Here is a 13,422-nt window from a genome sequence, read left to right on the forward strand (position 1 = left end):
GCCTCGGAACCCGCTGCCCGCCGCGCATCTCCCAATAAACACTAACATCCCTAAAGGGCATCCGAGCCGGGGTTCTGCTGGGAAATCATCCTGGCCCAAATCGATCTTCTGAGCTCTCGGAGATTACTGCATCTTTCTTCGTAGCGCAGAGACGTGAGCCTGGAAAGGGAAGGAGAGGGCGACAACATCTCCCACCCAAATAAATAAATAAATAAATAAACTGGCTTCTCGCCGCAGCTGGAAATGGTCGATTGAGCCCAGGTTGGTGGCATTTGGAGAGAGTTTTCTCATTCTGTCGGCTTGGGAACCCGCCGCCACTCCCCCACTCCCCTCTACCCCTCTTGTAGGCGCCCCTCAACTTTGGGGCCCAGGGGCGTGCGCGGCGCGGGGCTGCACCTGCCCTGGCGCTCCGGGGCTGCGGGCCCGTGCGTTCGGCCTGGGTGGCAGCGTTGATGTGCCGGACGCCAGGGCGCTGGGCTAGTGTGTATGCGCGGCGCGGACGCCAAGGAGCAAGCAGAGGACCGAGCGGCGGGTAGGGGCGCAGGAGCCGGGTTTCGGCCCCAACCGGGACGTAGGTTCCCCCTCTCCAGGCTGCCTCGGAACGGAGGCGAGCCCGGGGAGGAGGGGATACAGCGATGGGGGGCAGCGATTGGTGGTTTGGGTGGGGAGGGCTGGCTGAGCGAGGTAGCTGGCGCGACGAGGGGGGTGGCGAACTTCCCGGGAGAAGGGGTTTTCCCGGGAGAAGGGGCTTTTTCCGCGAGAAAGAGCTGCCGCCGCCGAGTGCTTAGCCTCCAGGCAGCGGCCGGCTCCGCTCAACCCGCTCGGAAAGTAACGTTATTTATTTATTTGCTTGCGTTCAGCCTCTTGGGTTGGACCCAACAGACACCCCCTTGGACTTCGGGAGCCCGCCTCCGACCTCTCCAGCCTCCACCCTGCCCGTGCAGGCGGCTCCCCGGAATACACGCACATGCACCCCCGGCACCCCCTCCCCGCGCCCCCACCCCGGGCAGGGGGTGGGCCCTCACCCGGGCGCTAAAAAGTCCCCCTAGGCGGGAGCAGGGGAGGGCAGAGGGGCGGGGAGGCTCCAGCACTCTCCGCTCTCGTTTCAAAGCGCGCTCTCCCTTCCAGGTTGGGTCGGACCTGAACCTCTAAAAGCGGAACCGCCTCCCGCCCTCTAGCCAGCAGCCCGCTCGGAGCTGAGTCGCCGGCGGCGGTAGCGGCGGACGGACCGGGGAGTTTCCTCTCGCATTGGATGGAGCTGAACTTTGGGCGGCCAGAGCAGCGCGGCCGTCCGGGAATCGCTGCGTGCTGAGCTCCCTCGGCGAGACCCAGCGGCAGCTCTGGATTTTCGGGGGGGCGGGGACCAGCTGCGCGCCGGCACCATGTTCTTGGCGACCCTGTACTTCGTACTGCCGCTTCTGGGTAAGTCGAGGCCGCCGCTAGCTTTCTTATCCGCTGAGTCTTCCTGGAGAGTACTAGAGGCAGCCCCCCAGTACCCCCTCCCCCCCAAAAAAAAATTGCGGCGCGGGCGCGGTGGGTGTGGGACCGCGAAGTTTCGTTTTGGGGAAGGGGATCCTGAATCCTCAGCACCCCGGGCTGGGGGGTGGGGCAGGGGCGGCGCGGCACTTGCCCGCAGCTTTTCTTCCTTGGTTTTTGTTTCCTACGTTTTTAATGACCTAGCCTGGCGGGAAATTAAAGCGTCCGAGCCCTCCAGCCCCAAGCCCGACGCCCCTTGCAAGTCCCGGGGAGCTTGCGGAGGCGCGGGGGGGCAGGTGGGGTGTGGGCGAGCACCGGGCCAGGAGAGCAAACTTGGAAGGGAAAACTTTTCCCGGAATAGCATCTCGGTGCTCCCCGCCGGGCGGGCCGGGTATCAGGGCTCACCCTCTCCGCGTGCAACGCCCAGCCCGCCGCCGTTCTCCCCTGGCGAAAGCCCCCGGGCTTCAGTCGGGCCGGGCCGAGAGAGTGGCTGGAGCCGGGAACTGCGGGAGGACGGCCCTGGAGGCCGAGCAGCCGCTGAGGCTGGTCGGTCCCGGGCCGCAGGGCCTGCACGCGCGGTGGGCAGCGTTGGCTCGCGGGCAAACCGCACAAAGCCCGCAAAGCCTCGGGGCGCCCCGGGGGTTGGGTAGGGGGAGACAGCGGCAGGAGGTGCCCGGGCGGGAAGATGGACCCCCCAGGCGTAGGGGGGCGGACGCGCTCCGGGAGCCGGGAGCCGCAGAAGGCTGCTCCTGCGCGCGTCCTCCCCCACGGCTGGCGCACCGCGCCCCAGCCCAGCCGCACTCACACTCCCTCCCCTCCCCCCCACAAGACGTGCTCCTGTCGGCCGAGGTCAGCGGCGGGGACCGCCTGGACTGCGTGAAAGCCAGCGATCAGTGCTTGAAAGAGCAGAGCTGCAGCACCAAGTACCGCACGCTCAGGCAGTGCGTGGCGGGCAAGGAGACCAACTTCAGCTTGACATCGGGCCTGGAGGCCAAGGACGAGTGCCGCAGCGCCATGGAGGCCCTCAAACAGAAGTCGCTTTATAACTGCCGCTGCAAGCGGGGTATGAAGAAGGAGAAGAACTGTCTGCGCATCTACTGGAGCATGTACCAGAGCCTGCAGGGTACGCGACCGTCTTCTTTTCCCCCTCCCCCAGCCCCTGAAGGCAGGCGGGTCCCTAGGCCCGGGGTCCGGCTGACCTCATCCTCCACTCACTTCTCCCCAGCTGCAGAATGAGGACCTTTCATTGGCCCCCAGGGACGTGGGCAGCTGGTGTTTGCTGCCGGTCTGGTTGTTGGAAAACCCGTGAGGGGATGAAGGGACATCCCAGGGACCCCGCTGACCTCTTTGAAACTTGGTCGGAACATCGGAGTAGGAATCCGTTAAAGGCCTGGCTTCCCAGGATAATCCAAAGGCTTGCCCTGCATCTTGCCTGGATGTCCCCCCTCTCTTCTATCTTTCTATCTATACTGACATAAGATAAAGAATTGAGAATGAAAGGTCCAGTGGAATCTATTCTATCTTTACCCCCCTCAAACCTAATCAAAGGCAGATGTGGGGAAAAAAAATTTTGTCATCTTAGATTAGCTGAGTCTTAAACCAGCTGGTGTAGTTCAGCCTTGGTTAGTGCAGAAGTGGCTCAGAGAGGGCAAGGTCTACTTGTCATAGCCATCCATTACAGGGGTAGTTTTTTGGTCCTTGTGTGCCAGAGGTGGGTCACGTTTGTAAATCTAACTCAAACATTCAGTGCATTCATTCTCCACTGAGTCTGAGGCTCAAAATTTGTAATATACAGATTTGACCTCTCAGCTGCCACTTCCTCCAGAACCTACTAATGAAAACCTGTTTCAAAGACTTAGTGTTTAATAGCCAGGGTACCTGCTTTCTGACTGCATGGCATTTTTTGGGAGTAAGAAAAAGGGCCAGCTTTGTTCTTCTATTGGCTCCTGGAGGCAAGCTGGGCTTGTGACGTCACTGGTTCCTTCCTCTCTGATTTCATTCCTTTGCAAAGAGTGGGAGAGTTTTCTGGCAAGATCAGGCTGGGTTGCTCTCCAATGTTTTCATGGCACTATGGGGAGAGCCAGGACAACAGAGGCAGAGGGAATGAAGAGAAATAACCAGAGCCAAATAGATGCATTTGAAATCTTTGAAAGTTTCAGCATCTTTTTGTTACACAATCATAACATAATTAGAATTCAGATTCAGTAACGAAAACTGACTGAAATATGTCTGTTTTCCAGATCTGAGTCCAATATTTCTGTTGTTTTTAGGAAATGATCTGCTTGAAGATTCCCCGTATGAACCAGTTAACAGCAGATTGTCTGATATATTCCGGGTAGTCCCATTCATACCAGGTAAGCAGATTTATACTTCCACTCTGATGCCTTCGCCTGCTTGAAATCTATTGGCTTACATTCTCTTTGGCTCTCAAGTAGTGTATAAGTAGATAGTTGAATGGCACAGTGTTTCTGGGAAATTAGAAATAGGATGATGATAATGAAGAGGCAGAATGCCTAGAGATGATTGTATGACTTGAAAGTAATTCTAAATGAAGTAATGTTGTGTGGTGGTTTGAGAGAGGTTGGAAGGAGGTGACTTTGTTGAATTTTTTTTTTCCACGTTAAAATATGATTAGCCAACTCTTGCAAAGGGAGTGCCACTTCTGTCTGTAGGTGGCAATCGTATTCCCTTCTTGCTGCATACTGTACACAGTGCCTCCCTGGAAATGGGACGTGTTTAAATGATGCCACTTTACTTTATGAGACGCCTGAAGATAATCTTAGATTGTTGAAGAATTTTGGTTGGACTCACTTGTCTGCCTTTGATTTAAAACATTAAGCTCAACCATTTGTTAGCAGTTTTTTGTTTTGTTTCTAATTTTTCCTGAGCAAATGTGTACATATACAGGAGAATGTATTACTGACCTTTCAAAAGTGGTCTCAGTTCCCATAGTCTGTTTTGTCTCTCTTTGCAAATCTACATGTGGTTTGGAAGTGACCTTAGTTTTCGAATTAAGTTTTTCATAACATCTGCATTCAGACAACCCCATAAATAATGAGTAAGGCAGTGATTTCCCTTAATGACATAGAGATTCCAGACTGATGTTGACTTTTTTTGTTTACAGTTAAGACTTTTTCTCAAGTATATATAGCCATCACAAATTGTATGTTTCTTGATTAACCATGGTGGTTCACGTTGAATTTGTTTCTATGAGATATGGTGGTTTGGTACTGGTGAGAGTGTTCTGGTGTTCTAAATGTTTTATGTTTTCCTGCAGAAAGACATAGAACCAAGGAAGTATGTAAATACTGAAATTATGTGTGGGTGTATTATACACATATTCATTCATTCACGGACATCCATTCTACATACATTCTCACCTTTGGGATTTTGGCAATGAGCCAGACAGATGTCATATCTGCCCTCGTGAATCTTAGAGGCAGGCGGCAATTGACATTTATTAAGCTCTTATTATGTTCCAGGTACTGTTTAAGATCTCTTCATCATTAACTTATGTAGTCATCATCAAGTGCATCTTAGATATTGTTATTTCCATTTTAGAGATGAGATGATTGAGGCAGGGTGAACTTAGGAAGCCAGCCCAAGATCACAGAGCTCCTAATTGGTGGAACGAGAATTTAAACCTATATTTGTCTGCAAGATTTTGTAACATCTGCCCCTTGCTACTCAGAATGTGGTTCTCAGACCAGCAGCTCGGACATCACCTGGGAGTTTGTTAGAAGTGTGGAATCTCAGGTTCCATCCCAGAGCTACTGAATGAGGATTCGCATTTTAAGAAGATCCCTGGGCTGGGTGCTTCGTATGCACATGAAGCTTGAGAAGCACTCCTCTGTATTATGCTTTTGGTTCAGAGGAAAAGTGTGCGTGTGTGTGTGTGTGTGTGTGTGTGTGTGTGTGTGTGTGTGTGGTCTCTTTCAAGATAAAATATAAGGGGACAAGTTTAGTATCAGAGGTGTTCATATATTATCCTGAATAATGCTGATAACTTCCTCCGCAAATCCCTATTAATGCTGTCTGTCCCTTTGGCCCAGCCAGGACAGTGGCTGAAGGCAGTGAAGCAGGGATGCACAGACAAGAGTGTATGACCCTCTGAGCTCTCATGGGAGCAGGTCAGTAGGAACTAGGATGGGGTGCCAGAAACCAACCTGGCTTTCCTGGCACCGTGAGGGGCAGTGCCTCTTGCTGGCTGCCTGCTCCACGGAAGCATTACTCCTCAGTCTTTGTACTGATGCCTGGAAGGATACGAACCTCCCCAGGGACAGTGAGAATGAGGAAGTAGGTAAGGAGGAAGGTTCATTTGGGTTTTAATTTCAAAACTGTTATGAGCTATAGGGCTGCAATAGACTCATTTCCCCCTCTCTGGGTCTCTCTTTTCTTGGTATAATGAGGTCATTGGAGTAAAAATCTCCAGTCCTAACAGCCCATGATTCTGAGGGAAGATTGAGGACACCTTCAGAATCCCTCCTCTGTGCTCCTACATTTGCTCTTTTCAATCCTTGCATTCATTCTCCACTGAAAGTGACTTGGTCATTCTCGGATACCACTGACTTGTCTGGATTTCTTTGACGAATGTCAGAAATTCTTCCGCACGGACCGAGTCCCCCTCATTCATTTGTTTGGATCCCTCTCTCTAACCGGTGTCTTTTCATAGCAAATATGATTCTCGGTTTGTGAGACCCAGCCTACCGAGGTCTCAGAAGCCATAATGAATTACTCAGAGCCAGGAAGGTCTTGTCTAGAGCTACATTTCATATCTCAAGGGCGTTGGATTTAGGTTCCAGCTGTAATGAGCTTTGACCTCTGACAGTGACTGTGTTCCTTAAGTGGGTATAGGAAAGCCAAATGGAGCCTTGAGAGGTTTTAAGTCACTGAGTGATGCATATTATCCCGTTTGGCATTTGTAGGACGGAGAGGGACAGAGGTTCAGGGAGATGAGTGTGGCGGTTGATGAGAATCTCTCTGTCTTGAGAGTCTCTGAGGTAACCAGGACAACAGGGCCTTTGCCTTTTACAGATAGGGTAGTAATCAGAGTTTCCATATTTGGATTTCTCTGCCCAAGGGGAAGAGGATGTTTATCCACATACACTAAGTGTGAGCTGAATCCTCTCACCGAACAAGACATGTTTGACGTTCTTGAGTTTCCATTTTTTTGGACTCTTCAAACCCACAGCCACCTTTGCCATTGTTTACTTGATCACCAGTTAAAAGGCCATATGGAGGTATTATCCATGGCAGGAACAAGGAAGGGAACAAGAATAAGGTAGAATCTAAAAACTGTCATCTGAGGCCTGAGCTACAGAAGGGAAATAAAGCAGCCTCGTCTGGTGAGAACTGCAGTGGGAGGTTGGAGGGATTACTCTCCTGGAAACGCAATAGCGGAAGCAGAAGCGTTGGCCTCTACGGCGCTTTGAAGGGCTCTAGGAAGTGCCTTTTCTGTGCGCCGATGCTGGTGCGGTTTTTAGGGGCCTCACCAGGCAGTGGGCTAGAGGACACAACGGAAAAAGTGAGCCAGTGCATGAGGACGTTGGAGGAGAGGAGAGAACAAGGAAAGTGTCTTGGGAGCCAAGAGGGCAGAGCTCTGTGGGCACTCAGAGGCTCAGAGGATGGACCTATCAGGTGGTGTTTCACATCTGTGTCTCTCAGCCACAACTCTGCTCTTTAACCTCCATTCTGCCTCACCTTTTCTTCTTCACAAACGTTCAAGAAGCAGCAAGAAATAGTGATTTGAAAGGAAGATGAGCCTGTCTGCAATGTTTTTGGACTCTCTGGAGGGCGAGAGCAAAGAAGGAGAAATTTGGAAAGTGCAATGGGTGCAGAGAAAAGCCTGAAGATGGAGGATCAGAGGGAGGATGTAAGGCCCTCTGTGGCAGCGAGAGATTAAAAAAAGGGCTCCAGTGTTTAAAAGTATTGATTGGGAGGTTAGATTTTGTAGAGAAGAATCAAGAAATGCCAGACCTTCCTCAAATGTAATCAAAGTTGATGGTATTGTAAACAAGAGTCAAGTGGAGAGATCATGGGGAAAGAGTGATGCTGGGATTTTTTTTTTTTTTTAACATCTTTATTGGTCCTGATGCTGGGATTTGAACATCCTAAATCTGATTTAGTGAGCGACAAAGTTCTAGGTCTCTGGCTTTGCCACCATTTCCCTGCCAAGTCCCAGGAGTGGCTTAGACCTTCCCAGGAAGCCTTAGGATCTTGAGATTGGTCCCCAAGTAATTGGAAATGGCTTTGCCCGGAATCAGATGCCCCTAAACTCTCTTTTGAGTCTGTCCCCTTTTTGAATGATGCTATCAATAATGAGCCATGTTTAGCATTTCTGTTTTAATGTACCATCATATATGTGTAACTATTAAACAAAAACTTTCTTAAAATGTTTGTATGTTGAAGGAGAGCCTTATAAGATCATCTGCTGCCTTGTCAAATCATGATAAGAGAGAAGGGCTGGTAAATACCAGCTGCTAGGGGTATATGGTGGCCCTCTCCTTTCCACTCAGCTCTCTAATCATGTTGTCACTATATTTGAGAACTTACAGGAGTTCTATGGTAAATTCCTTTGTAGGCTAGCTTGGCCCTGCCCTTCCTCTCTAAGCCACATCACCTCTCCGGTCAAGCTCACTGAGCAATCCATTCCCAGATATTTCATGTGCGTTCACTTTCCCATGCCTTGACACTTGGCTTTGCCTTTGTTGGGGAGGTTTCTATTAGTTCTTCAAGACCAAGATCAGGTTTCATCTCTGAGGGCCATGCTGGAATTCCCCCAGACAGGCACTTCCACTCAGGACTCTCTCATGCTGCAATTCACTCTTGCCTTTATGATAGCTGTTAATCACAGACTATCGAGAGGACTTATTTATGTGTCTGTCTTTCCCACTGGGAAGTCGGGGATTTGCTTGTAATGGCGGGTGTTCGCTCAGCACCGAGCATCTTTCCTGGTTCTGAGCAGGCGTCTCATTAACCATGAGTGGTTGAATATCAGAGAAAGGACGTAGAGATCGTCTAATCCTCTGCTTTCACAGAACTGAAGTTCAAAGAGGGGAAGCAATTTGGCCAGGGCCACACTGCTTGAGGGTCACCTCCAGAACCTTTACTTGGCACTGCCTTTGGGGAGATCAGTGTCGGCCTCTTTCTCTTCTGCATACTCTCTGGACAAACCTCATCCATCTCTGGGACCTCAGCTACCATGTACAACGATGACTCAGAGCCTCCCCTCCTACGCCGTCCTCTCCTGAGCTCTAAACCAGCATTTCCAGCTGAATCCTGGATGATTCCATCTGGATGTATCTCAGTTACTTCCAAGTCAGCACATCCAAAAAGGAGCTCATCATCCCTCCCCTTTTCTCCTTACATCCTTCTCTTCCTGAGTCTCCTGTCTTATGTAATGGCATCATCTGCCTAACTCATAAGCTTTGGAATCATCTCCAGCATCTCCTCTACCCTCCTCCCTCCTTCCACGGGCCCATCGCTAAGTCCTGCTGAAATTGCCTGCTGTCTTTTTGATTGCTCTGCTCTCTCCATTCCCTTAATCTACCCACCTTATCTTTTACTTGAACTTCGCATTGGCCTTCTTACTGGCCCCACCCTTGTGTCTAGTCTCTCCCAGTCCAACCTGGCCACCCATTGCCAGATATTACCTTAACACCTTGGTGACTTCCAGGAATGATCTGGTTTCAGTCTCCCTCCCTTCATAGATTCTTCTATTAATCGACCTTCTATCTCACCCCAGCGACCCCATGTCTGAACAACCCAGGTTGACCGGCTGCTGTCCCACCAGTGCTCTGGGCAGCTTCACGCCTCTTCATCTTTGTACGCGATGGTGAAAGAACATGTGCTCTGGAATTCTACTCACCTGGGTGCGTCCCCAGCTCTGCCGCTTACTTTGTCTCGGGCAGGTCATTTGATCTCATTGTACCTCAGACTTCTTGGATGTAAGTTGAGATGATGATAATGCCTCGCTTACAGGTTCTTGGGAATTACAAAGGCTATATGTAAAATGCTTTGCTTAGTGCCTGAACTATAATTGGTTCTCAATAAATCTCAGTATTTTTTTTTTTTTTTTGCGGTACGCGGGCCTCTCACTGCTGTGGCCTCTCGCGTTGCGGAGCACAGGCTCCGGACGCGCAGGCTCAGTGGCCATGGCTCACGGGCCCAGCCGCTCCGCGGCATGTGGGATCCTCCCGGACCGGGGCATGAACCCGTGTCCCCTGCATCAGCAGGCGGACTCTCAACCACTGCGCCACCAGGGAAACCCAAATCTCAGTCATTTTTAATGCTCTACCAAGGCCGTGTTAGCTGTTGGCTCACTCCTGACTCCAAGAGTGGGACTCTTTTTCCGCAGACCGTATTACCGGGTCAGGGAACAAGGATCCTATGTCTTGAAAAGGATAGCAACCCCAAGCTCTCAGGAAGGCTGCTCATAAACTAGCTTGGACAAGAAATAAGAAATCCATCCAATATATAAAGGGCCCTGGAGGAAGCCCGATCTCTTAACAACCCAGTTTGAGTCTTAAATCCCCTTTGGGGAAGGTCTTCCTTTTTCCTGCTCTGAATCCCCCTGTTCCTCTGGGGCCCTATCCTTCCTTAAGCTCTTTGGTCGGAGGTGAGTCCGCTGCAGCTGGCTATCACCCGGGGTGGGAGCCCTTCCTGTGCTTAAGGATTCTTGTGATCAGCCTACCCTTCTCAGCTTGACTGATTCCCATTCTTCTAACCTCTCCCCATAAATCTTCTTTGCAACGCCCCTCATAGCAGGGAGAATTACTGCTCCCTGAGAAGGGCATGCCTTAAAGCTGGGAGAGGCTTCCGTCTCCACAGGCTCTGCTAAGTACACTTACATTTCACTTTCACACACCACTACTTTTGGCTTTTATCCTCTCGCTCTCCAGCCCCTCAGCGACCCATTTTTATTGTACAACAATAAGAAATTACAAACAGATAGAAAAGGAAAGCAAATTTAAACCACTCGTAGTCTCTGCTCTCAAAGATAACCACTGTAAACATCTGATACAAGCCTTTTCAGAATTTTTTTCTATATATATGTGTGTGTGTGTGTGTGTGTGTGTGTATATATTTATCTTTTTTTTTTCCTTTTTTACAAAAATGGAGTTGTAGTCTACACATGCTTTCTTATTACCTGCCTTATGACCTGAGGAATCTGTGTCTTCTTGTGTCACTGGCCACTTCCTAAAGGCAAATTTTATTATTTAGATTAACTGTCAACCTCAAGAAGTTTCTTGAGTAAAGCGTCAGGTCATTCCACTGTCTAGATACTTCTGGCAAAGGCCGGAATGTTCCAGTGCAGGCTGCGAACTTAGAGACAGTGGAATGTTTTGCATAGAGTTACTGTAGGTCCCGTTACCAGAAGAGGGGAGATAAAACATCAGTGAGTGACAGGTAATTGCATGAACTGAAGATTGTTACAAGGTGCAAAATTATTTATAGCCAATATGTCTGTCTTCATTCCTTTTCTTTAGTCCTCTGAAGTATTTCTTTCTGCCATCTCTTAATTTTTCTGCTGTCAGAGCTCATTCTTTCCAAAGGATGTCCATTTTTGTTCTTTGGGATACAGTGGCGAATTCTCTAGAAGTTACTGGGATTGTTTGGTCCAAAGAGCACTGGTCCAGGAGTCAGGAGATTGTGTTCTGCTTCCAGCTTTACCTCTAACTAGCTGGTGACCTTGGGCAAGTGTCTGCCCTTCCTTAGACACATCTCCTCTTGTAAAATGAGGGCAGTGGATGAGGATGACCTGTAACACATTTTCCTTCTTTCTCTAAGGGCCTGCATAGTGAATCTTGTATTATTCTGCTACTTACAGTTTTTCTTTCTAGCCTTTTCTTCATGCTAGAGAAACTCATCATCTTGCCATATATATTTTTCATATTAATAACATTTATAAAGTATGATTTATTCAATATGTACCTTACTTTGAACCAGAATGTATTTAAAGCATCTCATTTGAATACATGGAAGAAGATAAAATAAGAAATAAGAGGAGAAAATAAGGAAAAGGGGAAAATGATAGTAGGAGAGAGGAAAGGAAGCCAGGAGTGAGTTCAGAAGACAAAATGCATGTCATAAGATTATATTTAAACAAATTAAATTATCAGAAGTACTGTGTGAAAACAAAGGGGTAAATAAAATCCCTGGATTGTAGGTGCCGTAGGACTTTTGGAGGTCATTCCAGTCCAATCCCCTTATTTTACTGATAAGAAAACTGAGAGTTCCATAAATTTCTAGGACAGTAATACATAAATTGTCTAGGACAGTGATGACAAGTAAAATTAGGTATGTGTTTGTTTTTAAATGGATATTTGAAACTCTCCATCTCCTGGCATTTCCCTACCTCCTTTAAAATTGTCCTTCACCTGCCCCTCGGCCCCTTTTAGGATACCAGACTTTGTTCACACAGTTAGGGTGAGAAGCACAGCCTTCGACTTTAGTTAAGCAGGTGGCTGTCCATTGTTTCGGAATTGTTTCAGAACAAGGGTTATTTAATAGGTCTCTGTTTGGTAACAGGAGCCAGTGGCCAGAATGTTGATATTCATATCTTTGACCCCCTTCAGAATTGTCTGCAAGGAAAACTGAGAAATTATTTGTCGCTTTACACCCTCTCAGCCTTCAGATTAAAAAAAAAAATTAATCTTTTGTCTGGAATTTTTTGTTAAAGAAGCTAACCGCTTCCCGTAATTTAGAGACCCAACTAGCTGGGTCAGTGATGAGATCGAATGAGTAATTTGCATAAGGGGCTAATTTATTATGTCCCCTGGGCATTTCTTTCATCTCTCTTCCCATTCTAATTAATGTTCTAAGAGGGTCTATCACCATATCAGAAATTAGGGGTGAAAGCAGCCACTGTTAACCTTTATTCTTATGATTTTTTATCTTCTTTGATCTTTTAACCATTTTCTTTTCATAGCCAGGGATTTGCACAGATCGGGCTGCGGAAAGCATGGAGAGGAGATTTTAGGGGTATGCTCTTTTCTGATCTTTCTTCAAATAGCAGGCTGTTGTAAAAATAAAAATGACTCAGGATAGCTCTCTACCCACAGAGGGATTTGTAAAACACACAGAAGGGTACGGTCATGGTACAGAATTGTTTCTAAATTTGAGCCCTCTAGAACATCTATATAAACATGTATATACACATGCACAGATATATATGTATATATCTGCCTGTTCCTGTGTGTGTATATTTATAGTGTGTGTGAGTGTGGACGTCTGTATTATTAAACATTTTGCCTCGAAAAGATCTTCCTTGACACGTGTTTCAGTTGGTTCTGGCTGTGACAAAGGCAGCTACGGGTGAGAGAGTGTGACACAGCTGAGGAAAGGCAAGAGAACAAGCAATTTCTTCGAAAATCAATTGCAATTTACTCCTACTAAATTGGCCCTCGGTCCGCCCTGTCCAAGCATTAGCATATGACAGACTTTTAATCATTTGGTCAAATGGCCTATTTTTGGTCAAACCACAGTTGCCTCTGGGACTCTGCCCGTAGTCCTAGAGCTGTGTTATCTCCAGACCTGCAGTCTCTTTAAAGAGGAAGTAAGTGTGGGGAGAGGAGTTCCCTGGGGAGCCCCTGAGTGCCCTGCACGGGCTGGGCTGCCTGTTCAAGGCCATTATTTCCTTTTGGTCCCCAACCATGCTAAAAGATAGGTATAATGATCTCTGATTTTTGAGAGGGAAACCTGAGATCAGAGAGGTTGATTAATTTTCTCAGTGCCACACAGCCAGTAAGTGGAAGAGTTAAGTTTAGAATCTTATCTCTGCATCTCCAAAGCCTGTGCTCTTTCTACTGTTATGTGATGAAATTTTAAGTACCACCCTGATCCTTTATTAAGGAGGAACTGTCTAGATCCTACTCTACCTCCTTAATTCCCAGTTTCCCTTCCTCTGTCTTCCACCTTAAAACACTATTTGACAAAAAACCTTTA

At 48.2% G+C, this 13,422-nt stretch overlaps 1 protein-coding gene across 2 annotated transcripts in view; it reads left to right on the forward strand.

Annotated features, from left to right (window-relative positions):
• Positions 1 to 1,382: 1,382 nt before the first annotated feature.
• Positions 1,383 to 13,422, forward strand: part of GFRA1 (GDNF family receptor alpha 1) — a gene marked incomplete at both ends in the record, with an annotated part of 199,150 nt that continues 187,110 nt past the window's right edge. For both annotated transcript variants that reach the window (XM_082854380.1, XM_082854379.1), the window contains 3 exons: positions 1,383 to 1,422; positions 2,306 to 2,599; positions 3,747 to 3,830. In XM_082854380.1, the coding sequence (XP_082710506.1) occupies positions 1,383 to 1,422; positions 2,306 to 2,599; positions 3,747 to 3,830 (418 nt within the window). The remainder of the gene's footprint in view (positions 1,423 to 2,305; positions 2,600 to 3,746; positions 3,831 to 13,422) is intronic.

This window comes from Leucopleurus acutus (assembly GCF_964270905.1).
Source record: "Leucopleurus acutus genome assembly, chromosome: 14".
NCBI classification, from domain to species: domain Eukaryota; kingdom Metazoa; phylum Chordata; class Mammalia; order Artiodactyla; family Delphinidae; genus Leucopleurus; species Leucopleurus acutus.